The sequence below is a fragment of the Diabrotica virgifera genome, chromosome 1 (assembly GCF_917563875.1).
Source record: "Diabrotica virgifera virgifera chromosome 1, PGI_DIABVI_V3a".
Taxonomy (NCBI): Eukaryota; Metazoa; Arthropoda; class Insecta; order Coleoptera; family Chrysomelidae; genus Diabrotica; species Diabrotica virgifera.
Genome location: NC_065443.1, coordinates 49,279,987 through 49,302,865, shown reverse-complemented (window position 1 = coordinate 49,302,865; position 22,879 = coordinate 49,279,987). Strand labels below are relative to the sequence as shown.

General features: G+C 32.4%; 1 protein-coding gene across 1 annotated transcript in view; it reads right to left on the bottom strand.

Annotated features, from left to right (window-relative positions):
- LOC114324744 (proton-coupled folate transporter) overlaps window positions 1–22,879 on the bottom strand; it is a 71,868-nt gene that overhangs the window by 47,705 nt on the left and 1,284 nt on the right. Inside the window, exon 2 of the mRNA XM_028272575.2 lies at window positions 9,949–10,206. Coding sequence (XP_028128376.2) covers window positions 9,949–10,206 — 258 coding nt within the window. The remainder of the gene's footprint in view (window positions 1–9,948; window positions 10,207–22,879) is intronic.

The window sequence follows — 22,879 nt, the reverse complement described above, 5'->3', positions numbered from 1 at the left end:
TAAACTTTAATATTGTCCACATTTTGTTCGTATTAGTTACATAACACAGGCCTACAGAAAAAAAAATTGTTTTGGTGCCGTGAATCTTTAAGCTGATTTTTACTATATTAGGGGCGATAAATCGAAATATGGATTTCGTTTTTTTGTATCAGCTCTAGTTTTATGGATATGGCAAATTCCGAAATTACAAGGTTTAATATTTGAGATAATGAAGAATATGCTATTCAAAGGAATATACATTGTTAATTAAACTTATTCCTCAGTATATATTTGTTATTCTCACTGTAATATGCCTTATTTATGCAAGAAATAATACTTTAATGGCGTTACATTACTATTTTATAAGGAAATAAAACAGCTTGGAGAGTATTTTTAAACTTTCAAAATTATACATTTACCACTTGTAAACCATTCAAACTCCACCTAATAATGGATCATAGCCCATGGACCATGCTTCGCCTACATACGAAGGAAGCTGGCCTTGATAAGTATGGAAAAACTTAAAGCTGGAATCTTTGATGGACCACAGATCAGACTTCTTACAAAGGATCCGGCTTTTGTGGGGTCAATGAATAAGGTAGAGAAAAAAGCTCGGCTTTCATTTGTGGACATATGAAAAATTTTCTGGGAAATCGCAAAAGTGAAAACTACGCTGAGCTGGTAAACCGTTTACTGAATAACTTCCAATCACTTGGATGGAATATGAGCATCAAAGGCAACTATCTTCACAGCCAGTTGGACCGTTTCCCTGAAAACTTAGGTGACACAAGTGAGGAGCAAGGTGAGAGACTTCACGAAGAGATAAAAACCATTGAGGACCGCTACCAAGGAAGATGGGACACCCATATGATGGCAGATTTTTGCTGGGATTTGAAGAGAGACTGTTTAAAAGTTCATTCCAGGAAATCACGCAAGCGAAGCTTTCGTTACGTCAAGTAAAGTTTTTTTTCTATTTTGTTAGTTTTTTTCTCAAAACTAATTGTATATCTGTTTCATTGTACAAAGGGTTTTATTGTAGTTAAATGGCTTAATTCGCAGACGACATAGATTTGTTCTCTGACAACCTCAAGGAGATATGTGCAATGCTACATGAACTTCAGTTACTGTGTGCCAGTGTAGGTCTTAAAATAAACATCTCCAAAGCAAAATTCATGACAAACCTATTACGTAGCGGAAATATAAATATTGGAGACAACGAAGTAGAGCTAGAGGAAAAATACATATACCTTGGAGACGAAATAAAGATCACAAGTGACAACCCAACCCTGAAATGGAACTGGGCCGGGCACGTCGCCCGAAGCAGTGATGGGAGGTGGACAAAGAGATTACTTGAGTGGAGGCCGAGATTAGACAAAAGTAGTAGAGGAAGATCCCCTACTCGTTGGACTGACGATCTCAAGAAAAAGTCAAGAAATTGGATGCCAAGTGCTCAAAATGAAGCGCAATGGACAAAAATGAGGGAGGCCTATGTCCAGCAGTGGACGCAAAAATCTGGAGGAGGAGGAGGATGACGATGAAATGGCTTATAATATACGTATTTTTTAATTGTGTGGTTTTTATTTCAATTTAGTATATCCATATCAGCATATTCGTATTTTAATGCATAAAAGCTGGCATGACCTACGTTATCTTGAAAACTAGAGCTGATAGCGCAAAAAGAAAGCCATATTCGGAATCAGCACTCCAAATATACCTAAAATAAGTTCTAAACACTTTGGCACCAAAAACACTGTAGGCCTGTGTAATGATTGTTTTATGCTTTAAGATATACTATCATAATATTTGAACCCTAAAACCACCCTTGTTGGAGCTATATATAAAAAATTTACTTATCCTAAAAGAATAATTTCGGCTTTCATCGATTTACATAAAAATTTGGGATTAGGATCATCTCACCCTTTACTTCATATTCTATATCATTCTTAAGGGCGTTGATTATTTTTAGGGGTGTAAACTACCCCTTATTTTAAAAAATTATATAAAAACATTGTAAACTTTAATATGGGTAAAATTTGGTTTTGATTGGTTAAATAATGATTGTTTTATACTTTAGGATATAATATCATAATATTTCAACCCTTAAAAACCACTCTTAATAACATTAAAATTTTTATAAGTAGATATTTTAATATATTTATACAGAAAAAAAGTAGAATTAAAGAAATGTAGAATTTACAAAATATGTACAAATACAAATACACATAGTTTTTTAGTCATCTTCCAGTATACGAACCGGTTCTGTGGTATTATACATAGATTGGAAATTATCCATAAACGGACTATCCGAATTTTTCGAAAAAAAAATTGTTTTATAAGCATAGCTCCTTCATTTTTGGCGATAAAAAGTTTTTTCAAAAACAATTTTGCAGGAATTTTAAAGAGTTATAAAACTTTGTAAACTAAATTCCGTAAGATCCCTTAGTTTTTAATTAGGGTGGGTTTAAATGGCTCGAATAAGGAGGTGTTTGCTCGTAAATAGAGGTTTTAAACAGCTATATCTCGCTAACTGTTCACTACAATAAAAATCTATTTACAGGTTAATTTTAGTTATTAAAAAAGCTACAATTTAGTGATTTATCATTTTTTTCGGCTCTCCAGTATTTTCGGAGATATTTTGAAGTAAAAGGTGAAAAATGGGAAATCCCAAAAAAATTAATTTTTTTTTAAACTCCAATTTTTCTAAAATTAGGCCTTTTAAATAGTTCAAACTTCTTAGGTGTATTGATAATACAAATATAAAAGGAATTACAGAAAGCTAAAGACCAATTTTTAATTAGGAGGGTAGTTAGGGGGTTGTTTTCTATGATTTTTTCATAGAGAAAAGCAGGTACCGACCTTTTTTTGATCATGAGTCGCTTAATTTTCAGGCTAGAAACTTTTTATTATTTTTTTTGAAAGGCCTGACTGTATACTTGAAAAACTATTATTTAAGTTTTCCTCGAAAAATGCAAAGTTTTTCCGTTATTTTACTTTGAATATTTCAAATTATGCATTTGGCGAAAAAAGCTAACTTTTAACATGCCGTATCTCGGTTTGTGTTGGTCTTAAAGATATTACAGAAAAACAATTTGGTTTGTGTTACTAAAAGATACAATTTCGATATCTACAGTTTTTTTTGATTAAATGCATATTTTTCGAGGTATTCTCAAAAAACTCTCAAAAAAGTCGATTTTTTCGTCGAAAAACTGTTACACTTCAAGCGCGAATAACCCGAAAAATATTAGTTTTACGAAGAAAACATAAAAAACATTGTTTTCTTAGAATTACTTTTTACATCGATGTACATGGTTAAAATGTAATAAAAAATTTCCGCCCCCGAGATGGGGTGGCAACCACCCCCAAGGCTTTAGCGTACAGCGGCATGATATAGAAAATGATCCTTGGACTATTCCCTACCTTCTGTGAAAATTTCAAGTAAATCCATGCTGGACGAAAAAATTGCGAGCCAAAATGCTTCATTTCCTCGACTAAATGTAATCAGATGGAAAATCAGATGACCCACGAAATCGTGTACTTAGAGGTCGAGGAAGACAAGCAAGAGCGAAAACTGTCAGATCTGTTCACAAATGTACAAGGGGAAGTGTAATGTTCTGGAGATGAATTGTAATCCGTAAAAAAAACTCCTTTAATTTTCATCCAATCAACTTTAACTGCTCACAGGTATGTTGATAACCTGTAGTCAGGCTCTGGAGAGGTGCAACAGGAGAAAATTTAATTTTATTTCATGATAATGGACCTCTACATACCATTAGAGTGACTAGAGACATCATTGAAGCAAAAGGTATCCCTTGTTTGGAGTGGCCTGCTTGCTTCCCCGAGCTTAATCCTATAGAGTATTTGTGGAATATGCTTAAAAGAAAAATTAGAGCTCGCCGGGATAATCAACAAAACACCGCACGGCTAGTACAAGCTGCTTTTAAAGGATGGAGCAACCTACCACAATAAAATGTTGATAATTTGATTAGGAACGTGCCCACGCAATCTGAAGCTTGCATAAGGACTAGAGGTGATAACACGGACTACCACAAAATAAAAAAAAAAATAAATAAAAACAAGTTAAACATTATTCGTTTTACATTGAAATTTTGTATGCTATTGACTTTAAAACAACTACTTTCAATTTGTTTGCTAAAAACGTTATTGTTTTATTTCGCCCGAAATAATAAGAAATATCAGGTGATTCCATATAAGTTTGGGTGTGTGTACATAATGTAATAGAATAGAAGAAAGCTTAAAATACTATTGATCCTATTTAGTTTTTAACAAATTTTTTATTACTGACTATTTCCTAGATTACTTTTAACTGATAAAACGTCATAGCAACGCCACGCTTCTTACTGACAAAAATTCCTTCCTGCCCGTGATTTCTCAGCAACAAAATTATGACAGATTCATCACGAAGGTGTCTGGTAATTCTATTGTTGTCATTTTGACAAACGTCATTAAGGCGTAATCAATTTTGGGCCGATATAATGAATGCAGACAAAAATCAATATTGGGATGTCAGTCAGGTGAAGAAATCAAAAAATTGGTTTCGGATAATGTCCCATTGAACACGCAGAGGTCCAGAAGCTCTATTTGGACCCAGTTTTCGGAGTTTCTACGGGTGAGAAATTTTACGCTTGAAAGATGTACTACCATAACAGAACTAGCAAAAATTCTCGAGGATTATGCCTTTAACATGAAAAAAGGCAATGGCGAAGACTATACAGGGTGAGGCAGATAACTGTCCTATTAGAAATATCTCGAGAACTAAAGGCAACAGAATCATGAAAATTGGAAAACAGGAGTTTAGAAGGATGATCTATTAAATGAAAATATTTTCATATCTTTGCAACTTCCGGTTATACCGGAAGTTGCTTATAACTTCGTTTTTTTAAATGGGACACCCTGTATATTTTTACATTTTTGGATTCTCTTTCATGTCTTCTTTCTTAAAATATGAGGATTTGTAATGTTATACAGGGTATTTTAAAAGATAATTACGTTTTTTTATTAATTTCGTAGCAAAGTCCACACCTTGTAGAATTGTAGTAGTTTGACAACCAAAACTCTACTTACGTTTAAATGATTTTTAATATAGTCTACTATTGTTAAGAATCATTAGTATAGCTAAATTTTTAATTTTAGTATACAGGGTTGGTCGAAACTCGGAATGAGTATTTTCTGAGTTTTCTTAAATGGAACACCCTGTATTTTAGTATTGTAATGAAATGATATTTTATGGTACTTTTTTATTTCTTAAACATTCCCTATACCTAACTGCTTTAATTTGTGCTTAATTGTTAGTCGCACCAACAATCTTAATTACGTAGGTATTTTGATAGCTAATCCATTATTGGTAATTATAAGGATCAGTCTGGATTAATATGTATTTATTTCTGAAAAATTATTTGTAATTGAATATTTTCACGGCCAACCTAATAAAATTTTACGTATTTTTTGTTTCAATTAATGTTTAGATTTAATCACCAATAACTCACAAATTAAAGCAGTTAGGTATAGGGAATACTTATAAAATAAAAAAGTACTATGAAATACCATCTCATTACAATACTAAAATACAGGGTGTTCTATTTAAGAAAACTCAGAAAATATTCATTCCGAGTTTCGACCAACCCTGTATACTAAAATTTCAAAATAAGCTATACTAATGATTCTTAACAATAATAAACTATATTAGAAATCACTTGAACGTAAGCAGAGTTTTTAATGTCTAAGTATTACAATTCTACAGGGTGTGAATATTGCTACGAAATTAATAAATAAACGTAAATATCTTTTAAAATACCCTGTATAGTATTACAAAATCTCATATTTTAAGAAAGAAGATATTGAGAAGAATCCAAAAATGTAAAAATATACAGGGTGTCCCATTTAAAAAAACCAAGTTATAAGCAACTTCCGGTATAACCGGAAGTTGCAAAGAGATGAAAATATTTTCATTTAATAGACCATTCCTCAAAACCCCTTTATTCCAATTTTCATGATTCTGTTGCCTTTAGTTCTCGAGATATTTCTAATAGGCCAGTTATCTGCCTCACCCTATATAGAGTCGTATGTAAAGTTAATCTAGATATGTTAAGTTGGTAGATTAAAGTTGTAACCATACACCATTGTATGATAGAAGGGATATGATTATAAATAAATAAAATATAAAGTCAATGTGGAATATTACAGCAAAAATGGTACAAAAAAAATATTTTACGGAGTACGGCATAAAAATAGACCCTTTTACAGATATATCTTTAAAATGTACAAGACTGGCCCGAGATACCCAGCGGAGGCAGCTTCAAAGTGTTCAAGAAAAAAGAAAACTTAGTCCAAACGCCTTATCCACCGAAGAACTAATAAAAATCATCCAAAGCTACGACCCCCAAAGGAAACCCCCGACGGAGCACAAAAAAAGTTTTTTAACCTTTGCTCATTTGAACTTGCTTAGAGAGGAAATGAGACCGTAAACGGCAAGATTCACTTTTTCCAGAAGGAATTTGATGTTATGGGACAATTTATTGGCCGAATTAAATACAACAGCATTTTTTCCAAAACAAATCAAGGCGATTCGAAAAGTTTGGCAAGCAGCAAATGGCTGGTAAGAAGTTCATCAAACGAAAATATATAATTAGTTAGTTTATTTTTGAAATTAATTGAAAAAAGGGGACTAAAGGTTTTATCAGACAGACTCTTTCTTAACATTCACTCCAACTGGAAGGATTTGTCTTGGTTCAAAAACTGTCTACTTGGAATCAACATCGTATCTAAGTGGACAAAAATGTCAGCTGAAAAAATTGGAATAGACACAAAAAACATAAAATAAACCATTTTCATGGATCTTCAGCTGTGTCAGCCTTGTTCAAGCAAGGTATTTTTGAACACCAGGTGTTAATTAAATTAACGGGTCACTCAAATGCAAGCTCTCTAAAACCATATTATCTGCAGCTGGATTCCAGTCACCACCAGAAGTTGATCGAAAATCTCAGAACATTTCATTCTGTTTGCATCAATTTAGTGCCTAAATCGGTCGAAATCAGGTGCAGCGGGGGTCAGTTCTGATAACGTATTCGTTTTCAGCAATCCCAAAAACCACACGAGTAATCTATTTGCATCAATTTAATTCTGAAAACCCTCAAAACTCCAGAAGATGACGTGCCTTGGCAGTGACACTGCCGGGTCGGTTCTGATAGCGTGGTCTTGTTCAGCGACCCCAAAAACTCCCGAGTATCAAAATTTGTCCGTTAATATGCTTATTCTAATGGAGAAATCTGACGACTAGGTCCAAGCGCGTGAAGCGACATTCTGGGTGAAATAGAAAAATGTAACAGAAAAAGATAAAAACTGAAGACGGGATTAAACCCAACGTGAAATACATTAAAAACAACATGGAATAGAGAAATTTCTCTCAAAATTTTGTGATTTACGATCCTTGAACAAATACAAATGGTTATTTATGGTGAGCGTTGAGTGACATGGGATGGCGATACAGGTATACATTTCAAAGACCCTTTCAGCTGGGCAAACGAGGGAATACATCAGTGTCGTCGTAATTTTGTGGTCTAATTACGTTGGGTTTTAATTTTTATCATTGTGTGAATTAACCAACTACTAATATTTTTAACGGCCCCACTGGCGTGGTGTAATAAATATTCTTGAAGATAGGATGTCCAACCATGTGTCTGACCCATCTTATTACAAAGTAAATATTACTAATTTTACAGTCCTATGGAGTTTTACTGTGCTCTCTGTCGTTCTCACTATTATATATATTATTATGTCTCTTTGCCGACGCGACGTCTAATTTTTAAATACCTGAAGCTCGCATCAACACGAGCTTCGACCTAGTCGTGAGATTTCTCCATTACACGTTTATGCACTCTTGGATGCATTTTATGCATTTTAAAACGCAATTATGCATTTCCACCCATTTTTCTATAGGAGACTGTTTTCCTGATATCATCCTGAACATAATGCAAACAATTGTAAGTTTCTAATAGGTGCTGTATTTAAAATTCGATTTATTTCGGTGCTTTTTGTGCTAAATGTACTAAAATTTTAGTATATAAGTAGTACCTTATGTGAATTACAACTATTAAAAAGTGATAACAATTAAGTACTCTAAATAAATACTAATTTAGATTTAATTTTTTTTTCTATTCTCATACTATAATATATCAATTATGATGTCACTACCTGTATCATAATGAACTTCATTATGATACAGATTTTCATTAAGATACAGATTATTAACCAATAGAATCGCGATATGGCATTCGCGATAAAGGTGGTACACGCGCAGTGACCAATGACGACTCAAATACATACGATTTGACAGTTCTCAATATGTAAACACGCCGTCAAACTGACAAACTACTGAATTTATTAATTTGTGTTACACAATTAATAAATTTGTCTTTTGTTGTGAATGATCATAGAAAAAATAGTGTATACAACTTGCATTTAATTATCATTATGAAGCTCGTATTCTATACTCGCCGCATGCGGCTCGTTTCGTAACCCTCATACTCGCTTCATAATGACCATCATTAAACGCTAATTGCATAATATACTATTAAATAAAATTTTCTGATAAAGTTCATCTCATTAGGAGCAATGCGACAAACAAGATTTAAATGAATTTAAGACTGCTCGAATGACGACCCACACAAAAAATTGTAAATAACACAGAGTGAGTTCATAAAGGAAACGAAATATTATGCCCCCCAATAAAATAAAAAATTAAAATGAAACATTAACAAATAATATCCATAATAAGAGGTGCATTGAGATAAAACATAAAATATATTATTAAGTAAATCGTCACATAAGAGTAGATAGACAACGTATGTTCTGGCGCAACCCCTAAATCGCAACCCTTAAATATTACATTTAGAACGTGACATTCGACATCTTCATTGTCATTGGTTCGATTTTGACGTATGGGGTGTCAAATGAAAGCGGTGGTGACACAGAAGCCAACTGTCAAATCTTCTTCTGTCAACGTTCAAATGAAAGCGGTGGCGACACAGAAGCCAACTGTCAAATCTTCTTCTGTCAACGTTCAATATTAACTGTCAATTCTTCTTCTTTTCCGTATGGTGACATTTGACGTAGGACGTGAATGACGTGACGTGAATGACGTTACATTCGACGCAGAACGTGACATTTGACGTAGGACGTAGGACGTGACATGCGACACAGAAAGTGGCATTTGACGTAGATATGTGACATTTGGCGTGAAATATGACGTGAATGACGTGACGTTAATGACGTTACATTCGACGCAGGACGTGACATTTGACGTAGGACGTGAATGACGTGACGTGAATGACGTTACATTCGACGCAGAACGTGAATGACGTGACGTGAATGACGTGAAATTCGTCGCAGAACGTGACATTCGACGCAGGACGTGTCGGTTGACGAAGGACGTGACATTTGACGTGAAACATTAAACGTGACCTTTTATCGGTTCGATTGTGACGTATGAGGTCAATTCTTCCTCTTCTTTTAGTTTGTCATGATGCTGTCAATTCTTCTTCTTTGCGGTCTGTCACCGACAAATCTTCTTCTTTTTCGGGGCCGTCAAAATCGGGCCAATAGCAACGAAGATATGCTGTAATGCCGTTTTAGCACTGCCGCCATCTTTGTTTTAGTCTCAACGTATTATTCCCTCCCCGTTCCAACGAGCCCTCTTACGTCACGATCGGACCAATATAAACGAAGATATGATGTAATGCCCTTTTGGCATACTCTGATGCGCACGCCACATGCTACGTTCAACCCCATTTTTCATCCCCTTTCCAACGATACGTCACACGTCATCCTACGTTAAGGCGTTTGGCATTTATTAATATTTAAGGGTTGCGATTTAGGGGTTGCGCCAGAACATACGTTGTCTATCTACTCATAAGCATACATCTGTAAAAGTACCTAAGGAGTAAGTAAATTTACCTATTAAACTTATTACCAAAAACGGTTTTCTCCCATATTTATCTGACCAGGATCCGATAAACAAATTCATTATCAAGGGAATAAACGTTTGACTTAAATTTGATGCCATATCAATTTCATTTACTGTAGGTTGAACCAATGTTTCTAAATTCTTGGTCATGTTGTTTGTTTCTCTTCCCAATTGAGCACAATCGGATTTATCATACCCAAGTGTAACATAGCACGTTCTGTATATGTAAAGATTTGATGATATAGTACCTAAAATATTGTTTAAATCATAGTTAATATAAAAAGTATTACCACAAATTACTTATACAGTGAGGACGTTTAGGTTAGAATAAATTAAAAGTAAAAGTTTTCAACCTAATAAAAATATTTAATAATATTTTTAAAATATATTTAATTGAATGGTCCAATAAGTTTTCAATTAAATATATTTTAAAAATATTATTAAATATTTTTATTAGGTTGAAAACTTTGACTTTCATTTAGCAGATGTCGCTAGGCACCTACTCCATAACGTCAGTTGCAGTGCGAAGGTAAACTCTCGGTATATCGTCACTTGGGACAAAGAACAGCAAACCTACGCCTCTCTGATGATGACTCCAATTAGAGTCAAAAATCGTAGATTTAGAGTGTTGGTTTGCGCTCTCTGTACTAAGTGAAAAATAAGACAGCTTTGCCTTCGCATTGCAACTGAATAAAAATGGTATACATTTTTAGAGAATAAATTAATTTTCTTGAGAATGGGCGATTTTTGAGGTAATTCCTGAAACAAGCCAATTTAATTTTTAAATTACGATTTTTTGGCATATCTATCATATTAGTGACGTCATCCATACGGGCGTGATGACGTAATCGCTGATTTTTTTAAAGGAGAGTAGGAGCCGTGTGATTGCTCATTTGAAAGGTTATTTAATTCTCTATTCAGTAATGTAAGCATTGACATAATTATTTATACAGGATGTCCAAAATTTTTTTTTAAGTTATACTTCTTTAGCTATACTTCCAGCTTAAACGTTATACGTCCTCTGATTGGGTAATTACAATGACCTGTCAACAATTGTTCAATATGTCGCTTATTTTATTAATATGTTAATGGTTATGGGTAAACAAATTGTGTGTATATTAGTTTTTATTGTTGTGAGGACAGAGAAAAAAAGAAAATTTATAATTATTGTAATGACTTTTTGAATGGTTTTTAAAAGTAACAGGTACGTACCTACCTTATTAAATATATATTAAAAGTGTTTCAGTATTATAATAAAAAATTACATACCTATTTGGAAAATGTACCTAGCTAGTAGGTAATGCTTTGATTTACATAATTTGATTACCAGCAAAATTTCTACCAATCTTATCCGATTTTCATCAGACAAACATTTCAACAATTCAAAATAAAAATGTATTTAATATAATATTTGAGAGATAATGTGTATCTATTTGTGTAATTTGAATAATACGATAATAAAAATGAATCATGGCACACGGGGCATGGCAGAGCGACGTTCATTATCTTGAATATCGGAAACAACAGGCACCTGCAGTAGTATTCTTTTATTTATTTAAATCAAACTCTCTTAGCATTGTTTAAAAAAGGCTAAAAGACTATTTAAAAAAATCTTTTTTAAACAATGGTCTTAGTCTTCACTGTTCTAAAATAACATAACATCGTTCCGATTGTGACTGTATTGTGTAGTACAGTCTTGTATTTTTCGCTTCCGTTTGATTAGGTTTGTGTTTACGTGTTTTTAGTAATTTAGATGTGTGTACTGTGCATATATATTTCATGTTATTTCAATTATAACGGAGTTTATTTGTAAGTATACCGTATTTTATGAATTTTTACCATATTCTCCGGCTAACACGGATTTTCGATAAACCGGATCGGCCGCGGTCCCGATTAATCCGAGTTATCGATGCTCCACTGTACACACATTCTTTTTAATTAAATTAATTGACACAAAAAGAACAATGCAAGCAATTTATTTAATTTAAAATACATTTCACTGTTGTCAGAAAACAGATAAAAATGTCTGTTTCACAAAAATAAACATTGCTTTTCGCTTAAATTCAATGTTCAAACTGCTAAGAGACAAGTGTATGGTAACCTTTAACATTGAATTTAAGCGAGAAACAATAATTATTTGTCAAATAAACATTTCTTCCTGATAACACTAAAATATATTTTGAATTAAATGAATTACTAATTACATACATTCTTCTTTTTGTCTTAAATAATTTATTTAAAAAACATTTTTTGGGCACCATGTTAATGTTTATTTTACTGAATAGAGCATTAAATATCCTTTCAAATTAGCTATCACACGACCCCCTACTCTTATTTAAAAAAATCATCGATTACGTCATCACGCTCAGATGGATGACGTCATTAGTATGATATATATGCCAAAAAATCATAATTTAAAAATAAAAATCGACCTGTTCGGGATTTTTCTTCAAAATCGCCTCTTTGGGAGAAAATTAATTTATTCCAACCTACACGTCCTAACTGTATATTAAGATCATGTATTTTATCCAAGTGCCATTAATATATGACGAAATTCAATGCATCATGTAATGTTAAAATTAAAATCACAGTTTATTTACACAAGCTTCTTATTTACAACCAATGATCTATTTGTGTATTTGAAGGTGTAGCCTTACTAATACACCAAAAATACCAAAATCACACAAAAGAGTGTCACTAGGTATCAGATATAATTGTCACAGTAAAAATGAGGCGCTCAGAGCAACAGTGGCCTAAGCCACAAATTGAGCATTTTTAGATTATTATATCAATAACAGCAGCAACGTTAAATCTTTCAATTAACAAAGGTCTACACAACCTACTTCTGTATTTGGCTAAATGGCGCTACATAATTTGTAGCGCCGTCCCACAAACGTAATGGAAATTCTAATGCAAATATTGCATTTATCTCAAAACCGTTTTGGGGTTAGGCCACTGTTACCCTGAGCGCCTCAAATTAAAATGACAAAGGAAGACCTGAACATTATCGGCGTATGCGGCCCAGAAAATAACAAACCTCAAACAACAAGCGAAATCTTTTATGACGAATTGCAACAAGCAGTAGATCAAGTTGACCACAAAGACCAACACAAATATACATTCAATATCACCCGTGGACAAAGATCTATGATATATGTATATTATGTTAAAACCAACAGAGATACACATCCATCAAAAATAATCGACGTAAGATGATTCACCTCAGCAAATGTAAGTGGCGACCATAGCCTAGTATTATGTAAAGTAGGAATCATTATGAAATACTTCACACCGAAGACAGGAGCACTAACACAACCAAAAACCAGAGTCGAAGGACTAAATACGGAATCCACGGAATATTTAGGTATACAGCAAAAGAATATCAGAGAAGATTGGCGCAAATGAAATATTCATCATCATCATCATCATGCAACCTCTTCTGTCCACTGCTGGACATAGGTCTCTCCCATTCTTCGCCACTCTTCACGGTTCTGTGCTTCTTGTTGCCATTTCTTGGATATTCGGTGTCGTCCATCCAGAGTGTTGGTGGTCGTTCTCTGCTGCGTTTGTCCTCTCTTGGGCACCAGTCAATTAGTTTTCTGGTCCATCTTGAGTTTTTGAGTCGCGCTATGTGACCTGCCCAATTCCATTTCAGCTTGGCTATAAGTTCAACGACATCAGTGATACCTGTTCTTTTCCTTAAGTCTTGGTTCCTTATTTTGTCTTTTTTTGTCACGCTGAGAATCGATCTTTCCATGCGCCTTTCTGCCACTCGCATTTTAGTGCTGTTGTTTTTGTGAGCGTGAGAGTTTCTGCTCCGTATGTCATAATAGGAAGAACGCATTGGTCAAATGTCTTCCGTTTCATAGCTGTCGGGATGTTGCTCTTAAAGATGTCTCTTAAAGCAAGAAACCCATTATGAACGGCCGGCACGGCAAAGCCCGGCCCGGCACAGGACAGTCCAAATTCATTTGTATAGTTTTAAATGCAACGTAACCCATTATGAGCGGCCGGCTCGGCCCGGCACAGGCCAGCACGCAAACGGAACGGCCAAAATTCTCCGAGGAGAATAAAATCCGTTGAAGTCGAACGGCCTGAACGGCCAGTCGGCGCCAGTGCATCATAATTGGTAATAAGCAGATATATTGTTGATTTTTTAATTGGAAGCGCGTTGTTTCTTCTGAAATAAAATAATATGGACGAACTTTTCATTGAGAGTGTCAGAGAATACCCATTTTTGTATGATGCATCGGACTCAAGTTATCATGATAGTAAGAAAAAGGACAATACATGGGTACAAATATCCGAAAATTTTGATCAATGGACAGGTACGTACATTATCTTTTAACCATGAATTCGTTTTTTTAACATGATGCATATTCTTTAAAATTGTGTAGTTTATGTCTTTTAAAAACTTTTATTTTACGATAGTTTTTAAAATATATGATCATTTTTCCGGTGCCGTGCCGTGCCGGCCGTTACAAATGGGTTTTTGGACGTGCCGGCCTGTGCTGTGCCGTACCGTGCTGTGCCGTGCCGGGCGTTCATAATGGGTTTCTTGAGTGAACTATACGCCGCCCAAGCAAGTGTTATTCGTCGTTGAAATTCGGAAGTCTGATTGTCCTTGCCTATTCTGATTTCATGACCGAGATATAATGTACTTTTCTGTCAATTGTACCACTTGATTTTGGATGGTTAGATGTTCGCTGGGAACTAAAGGGCCTAGCCGGCTAAGATGAAGAAAAGTGCCCCCAACTCGATTCGAATTCCATATAGGTCGCCGTTTAGCATATATAGTAAACTCAGTTTCTGAAATTTTTAGCCCCCTAAGTGGTCATGTGACCCACCTAGAGCCTAATTAGGATTTTTATGTTTTTATTTTTTATCTCAGCCGCATCGAGAACTAACGAAAAACTTTAAATAAAAAAGTTGTAAGCTTTAAAAAGTTCTGTCCGATTTTTTTTTTAATTTCTGGTAGGAAATTTAAATTTTAGAACGATTTTAAAATTTTAAATGAGTATAAAAAATAACTAAGACGTTCGTTTTCACGAAAAAAAATATATAACATGTATTTTTGCATAATGTTTCACCCTGAATTTTTAAAAATTTTTAAAGTTGGTGAAACGCACCTTTAAAATTTTCAAAAAAGGTAACACCGTCACTAGAGTAGGTAAAAAACTGAAAAATAATTGGGGTTTGCTTAATAAAAATTTTTTGTAATGCCATCCATTTTCAAGATACAGGGCGTTAAAGAAAACAAAATTTTACACATTTTTTACGATTGTGCCGAAACTTCTGGCAACATTTTTAAGAGGTAGTTGTTGTGCATTTTTTGACATACAATTAAAAATCTTATATTTATCATTGGGGCGCATAGGGGTAATGGTCTGAACTTTTTAAAGAAAAAAGATGGTACGCCACTGACATATTTCAAATTAACAATCATTTTTGAATTCCTCGTTAAATTTTTGACAAAAAATATATCTTCCTATTTTTTTATACGACGAGCCATTTTTATTCAAAAAATAAAATATCTTGCCCTTAAAAAGTATTCGAACTTCTATACTCTGGGCTAATTAGCAAAATTCATGGAAAAGTTATTTACCAGCAATTTTATTGCTGAAATCGAATTATAAGATCCTATATATTAATAATATAGGTATGCAAAGTCCGCAGATAGTGTGCTACTTTTTTTATAAACAAAATGGCGCCGACAAATCGTATTTTTTTCAATTATTTCTCTATAACTCCGAAGATTTTAACTTTACAACAAAAACACCCAAATAAAAATTCACCGCAATTAAATTCTGCATAGAGATATGTTTTTCACGATTTGCTCCGACGAAAATTTTCCTCGGAAAATGCGGGTTTTCCTAACAAAAACTTTAATTTTCAAATAAAGTTTTAGGTAAGTAATTATTAATCAATAATTAAATAACTTAGTGACGTCAAAGCTTTCTTGGTATAGATTGTAATTCCAGAAGCCGGTGAAAATTAAACGAATATTTTAGCAACAATTCAATTGTTAATTAACAATTTACGATCGCAATAATAACCAAAATAATCAAGATACAATGATCAAACTTATAAAGATTATAAAGATGAGATGCTTATTTAATATTTTATCGACAAAATATAAATTTTTCTTTTTTTTGCATAATCTTTAAATTTTGAAAAAAAAATAGTTATAATACGCTGCTATTCTTAGTAAAGTACAAAGAAAGGTTATTTACAAGCAATTTTATTGCTGGAATCGAATTATAAGATCCTATATATTATTAATATAGGTATGGAAAGTCCGCAGATAGTGTGCTACTTTTTTTATAAACAAAATGGCGCCGACAAATCTTATTTTTTTCAATTATTGCTCTATAACTCCGAAGATTTTAACTTTACACCAAAAATACTCAAATAAAAATTCACCCCAATTTAATTCTACATAGAAGTACGTTTTTTCCGATTTGCTCCGACGAAAATTTTCCTCGGAAAATGTGGGTTTTCCCAACAAAATCTCGAATTTTTAAATAAATTTTTTGGACCAGTAATTATTTATCAATAATTATATAGCTTTGTGAAATAAAAGGTTTCTTGGTATAGATTATAAATTCAGAATCCGGTGAAAATGAAACGAATATTTTAGCAGCAATTCAATTGTTAATTAACAATTTACAGTCGCAATAACAACCAAAATAATCATGACACATTGATTAAACTTAGAAAGATTATAAAGATGTGATGCCTATTTAATATTCTGTCGACAAAATATAAATTTTTCATTTTTTTGCATAATCTTTAAATGTTTAAAAAAAATTGTTATAAAAAAATGAACATTTCTCAGAAATTGTTTATTATATTCTAATTTTATAAAATACTTAAAATGCGTATTTCATAGGTCTTGAAAATGAATGCTTTAAAAAAAATTTCCAACCATTTGCAAAAAAGTTATGAAACAGCAAAGTAAATATACGTTTTCTCCGTTGTTTATAATTTGTTTTAATTGTTTCAAAGCTTAAAAGTGAGTCTATGGTATAATATAATTATTCACAAAGAATATCAAAAATTAGTGCAATGGTTATATTTTAATCAAAGATTAAAAATACTTTTTTTTGTAATTTTTAGTGCAAAAGTAGGCCTGATACAGAGTCGGAGCTTAAATGTTCACTCGAAGCGACTGACACGCAGCATGCATTATTTATAAAAGTGTACGTCTCGCGCGGCCCGTCGTCGCTCCGAGTGAAAATTTTAGTTACAGTGCTGTATTATTCTACTTTCACGCGTGTAAATTACAAAAAAATATATTTATAATCTTCAATTAAAATATAAGCATTAAATTGATAATCGATATTTTTTTGTAAATAATTAGCTTGTACTTTAAACTCACTTCTACGCTTTGAAAGAATTAAAAAAAATTATAAACACCGTAGAAATCGTATGTTTAGTTTGCTGTTTCATAACTTTTTTGCAAATAGTTGCAAAAAAGTATTAAAGCATTCATTTTCAAGATATTTGAAATGCGCATTTTAGCTATTTTTTAAAATTACAATATAATAAAAACTTCCTGAGAAACGTTAATTTGTTTATAACTATTTTTTTTAAACATTTAAAGATAATGCAAAAAAATAAAAAATTTATATTTTGTCAACAAAATGTTAAATAGGAATCTCATCTTTATAAGATTTCAAAGTTTGATCAGTGTATCATAGTTATTTTGGTTATTATTGCGGCCGTAAATTATTAATTAACAATTGAATTGTCGCTAAAATATTCGTTTAATTTTCATCAGCTTCTGGAACTATAATCTAAGCCAAGAAGGCTTTTAAGTCACCAAATTATTTAATTATTGGTAGATAATTACTTATCTAAAACTTTATTTGAAAATTAAAGATTTTGTTGGGAAAACCCGCATTTTCCGAGGAAAATTTTCATCCGAGCAGATCGGGAAAAACACGTCTCTATGCAGAATTTAATAACGGTGAATTTTTATTTGGGTGTTTTTGTTGTAAAAATAAAATCTTCGGAGTTATAGAGCAATCATTGAAAAAAACACGATTTTCGGGCGCCATTTTGTTTATAAAAAAAGTAGCACACTATCTGAGGACTTTGCATACCTATATTATTAATATATAGGATCTTATAATTCGATTCCAGCAATAAAATTGCTGGTAAATAACTTTTCCCAAGAATGGCCTATTCTCCGATAATCAGCCCAGACTACTAGTAGTTTCTACATCTACATAAACTCGTACATAAAAACTAATTCGAATACTTTGGAAGCGTTAAGATATTTTATTTTTTGCAGCAAAACGGCGCGTCGTATGAAAAAATGAGAAGATAGTTTTTTCATCGCAAATTGAACGGGGAAGTAAAAAATGATTGTTATGTATCAGTGGCGTACTATCTTTTTTTCTTTGAAAAATTCAGACCATTACCCCTATGCGCGTCAATGATGAATATCAAATCCTTAACCATATGTCAAAACATGCACAATAACTACCTCTTAAAACCCGCCAAGTTTTATTACAATAAAAAACTCTAACATGAAGTAAAAACCACTTCTATGTAATTGGTATATTTATTAAAATCTAAAAAATCCCAATGGATTGAATAAAATGTGTCCAATTCAGAACGTTTTCAGACCTATCGGTACATCATCAGTGAATCTACAATAAAATAAGTAATCCCACTATTAAAATTGAAAGATGGTTGAAATTTTGAAAGTTACAAACGTGTGTTTAAGATTACTTACTTGAATACTTGCTAAATAGCCCCAGAACCAAACAATGGTTTAATTTATAATTCGATTTACATGATTTAAAAGTAGTATTAAACAGGCTAAACGCCGATGTTACAAGATATAACCTCCGGGAACATGGTGAAACCCTACCAGGAAACTTAATCAACCATCTTAGGCCAACGCTGACTACCAAGTGTCAAAAGAGTGTAAGGAACTCTTTGGAGTGACATTGACACTAGAGAAAAAGGTAGTCGATTTTCAATGGTTATAAGCAAAAGGTCATGATCCAAAACAATGAAATATGATAATGATTTTAATATCTGAAAATGTCTAACCTTTTAAATCTATTGTTTTTTGAAAAGAAAATTGTGATTTACAAAATTTATTTAGAATATAAGATTATTTTAAGTTGACTGTATACTATAACATTAAATTCATCAAATTGATCAAAAGGAAGTATGAGCTACAATTAATAATGATAAACAAAAGATAAAAACAAATGATGGTGAAGGAGAAAAAAAAAAAGAATAAATATTAGTTGGAATATTGTTGTACAAAAGAATTAATAGGTAGGCAAGTTATTTAAATGTAAATTGTATTGGTGGTTGTATATGTAAAAGGAAAATTATTGTTATTTAAATGTAAATGGAAATTGTTAATAATGGATTTGAGTTAGTATACAGTCAATATACTTAATAATATGCAATATTTAAATAAAAAGGATTGTAATTATTATGAGATGTTTTTTAAAAATTTGAGAGAATTCTTGTGACAAAGTGAGGGTATGTGAAATGGAAGATAAAGAAATGTATGATTATAGCTGAGTCCAGTTGATACAAGAATGAAATTAAAATGAAATTAATATTGAAAATGTACTGAATAAAATTATTTTTTTTATTTTTTATTACTCCAATTAACATTTCATCACTTAATTTCAGTTCTCACATTCAGACCCATTATTATTACATTTAAATTATATCAATATTCTTTTTCTTACTTTTGTTTTACTAATATTATTTTATTCAGTACATTTTCAATATCCATTTCATTTTAATTTCATTCTTGTATCAACTGGAGCCAGTTATAATCATACATTTCTTTATCTTCCATTTCACATACCCTCACTTTGTCACAAGAATTCTCTCATATTTTTAAAAAACATCTCATAATAATTACAATCCTCTTCATTTACATATTGCATACGCAAGTACTTGGAAGGGAAACGAGAAACGACTGTGCGCAAGTCGCGGAGAAATATTGCAACTATTTTAAATAATTCATATTGTCAATTGAAATTGTCAAATTGACACCGTCTGTCATTGAAGCAGAAAAATTGTACATTGCTCCACAATATTGATATAATATGCAATTATTATATAAAGGTAAATTTAATTAATTGTATTTTGCTTGCAGTACTGCATTTTAATAATTAATTTTATTTACTACATACAATTGTTTACGTTTTCATAACATAACCACAATCTTATTTTTCTTCTTATTATTTTTTTGGACTATAGCCTTGACAATTATCCAGTAACCAGGACTAACATAATTGGCCAATATAATTAAAAGTGCGAATAAAAGTACAGAGCGTAGAAATAGGGGTCGCTTTGCCGAACTTGCACGGTCCCAATACTAACTCAAATCCATTATTAACAATTTCCATTTACATTTAAATAACAATAATTTTCTTACATATACAACCACCAATACAATTTAGATTTAAATAACTTGCCTACCTATTAATTCTTTTGTACAACAATATTCCAACTAATATTTAGTCTTTTTTTCTGTCTCACCATCATTTGTGTTTATCTTTTGTTTATCATTATTAATAGTAGCTCATACTTCCTTTTTATCAATCTGATCAATTTAATGTTATAGTATACAGTCAACTTAAAATAATCTTATATTTTAAATAAATTTTGTAAATCACAATTTTCTTTTCAAAAAACAATAGATTTAAAATGTTAGACATTTTCAGATATTAAAATCATTATCATATTATCATTGTTTTGGATCATGACTTTTGCTTATAACCATTGAAAATCGACTACCTTTTTCTCTACTGTCAATGTCACTCCAAACAGTTCCTTACACACTTTTGACACTTGGTAGTCAGCGTTGGCCTAAGATGGTTGATTAAGTTTCCTGGTAGGGTTTCACCATGTTCCCGGAGGTTATATCTTGTAACATCGGCGTTTAGCCTGTTTAATACTACTTTTAAATAATGTAAATCGAATTATAAATTAAACCATTGTTTGGTTCTGGGGCTATTTAGCAAGTATTCAAGTAAGTAATCTTAACCACACTTTTGTAACTTTCAAAATTTCAACCATCTTTCAATTTTAATAGTGGGATTACTTATTTTATTGTAGATTCACTGATGATGGACCGATAGGTCTGAAAACGTTCTGAATTGGACACATTTTATTCAATCCATTGGGATTTTTTAGATTTTAATAAATATACCAATTACATAGAAGTGGTTTTTACTTCATGTTAGAGTTTTTTAACTATATGGTATACAGCCAACCTAGGGAACTTCCCTTTTAGTTTTTATTACAATGTTACTAGTAGTTTCGGCAAAATTGTAAAAAATGTGTAAAATTTGGTTTTCTTCAACGCCCTGTATCTAGAAAATGGATGGCGTGACAAAAATTTTTATTAGGCAAACCCCAATTATTTTTCAGTGTTTTACCTATTCTAGTGACGGTGTTACCTTTTTTGAAAAAGGTGTATAAAATTGTATCAAAAAACCAAAAAAAAAAAACCGAAAAAATGAGGTTTTTTATTTCTAAAGGTGCGTTTCACCAATTTTAAAAATTTGAAAAAATTCAGGGTGAAACAATATGCAAAAATACACGTTATATATTTTTTTCGTAAAAACGAATGTCTTAGTTATTTTTTTATACTCATTTAAAATTTTAAAATCGTTCTAAAATTTAAATTTCCCGCCAAAAATAAAAAAAAAATTTTCGGAGAGATCTTTTTAAAACTTTAAATTTTTTTATTTAAAGTTTTTCGCTAGTTATCGGTGCGGCTGAGATAAAAAATAAAAACATAAAAACTCTAATTAGGCTCTAGGTGGGTCACATGACCACCTAGGGGGCTAAAAATTTCAGAAAGTGAATTTCACTATATATTCTAAACGGCGACCTATATGGAATTCGAATAGAGTTGGGGGCACTTTTCATCGTCTTACCCGGCTAGGCCCTTTGTCATAAATTTGGTCTTACTGATGTTCATTTTTAGATCTATCGTTGAAGATACGTTTTCTAATTCTAGTAGCATTTGTTGTGCTTCACCCAGATCGTCGAGATGATTGAGCATTTCTCCATCTATTTTTATTCCTCTATTTTCCCATTTTAGCATTTTAAATGCGTATTCGAAGACCGCTATAAATAATTTAGGTGAGAGAGTATCGCCCTGTCTGACACCTCGCTTGATATGAATTTCTCTGGTAGTATCATGTAGTTTTACATGCATTGTGGCGTTTTCGTGTAATGTTTGCACTAACTTTGTAAACCGGTAATCTATTCTACTATTGTTCAGAGCAGTTATAATACTGTCTAATTCCACAGTGTCGAAGGCTTTGTGAAAGTCTACGAAGGTAAGTACCAGCGGTCTGTTATATTCTATCGACTTTTCTATTAAGGTTTTTACTGTTTGTAGGTGATCGTTTATTCCGAATTTTGAGCGGAATCCAGCTTGCTCTCGAGGTTGGTAGAAACCTAACTTTTTTTCTAGTCTTATCGTAACTATTCTGGTCAACATTTTATAGATGTGGTTCAATAAGCTGATTGGTCCATAGTTTTCTAGGTGCGCCTTGTCTCCTTGTTACTGCAAATGTAAAATTGTAAAATTGTTACTGCATTGTTCCGGTATGCAACAATCTGTTAGACAAAGGTTAAACAAAATTTTTATTTGGTTGAGAAGGGCACGTCAACCCATCTTTATAGCTTCTATTACGACTCCATCTTCTCCTGGCGCTTTGTTGTTTTTCATCTTTTTCATTGCGTCCTGAATTTCGCTTAGTGTGATCTCTGGCATGAGCTCTGAACCCTGGTTAATAATTTTGCATGATGCAGCGGCTTCCAAATTCTTTTGGTCTTCTCTTTGGCTTGTGTATAGTTCTCGATAGAAGTCTTCAACTATGTGTAGTAGTTCTTTTCTATTTGATGTGG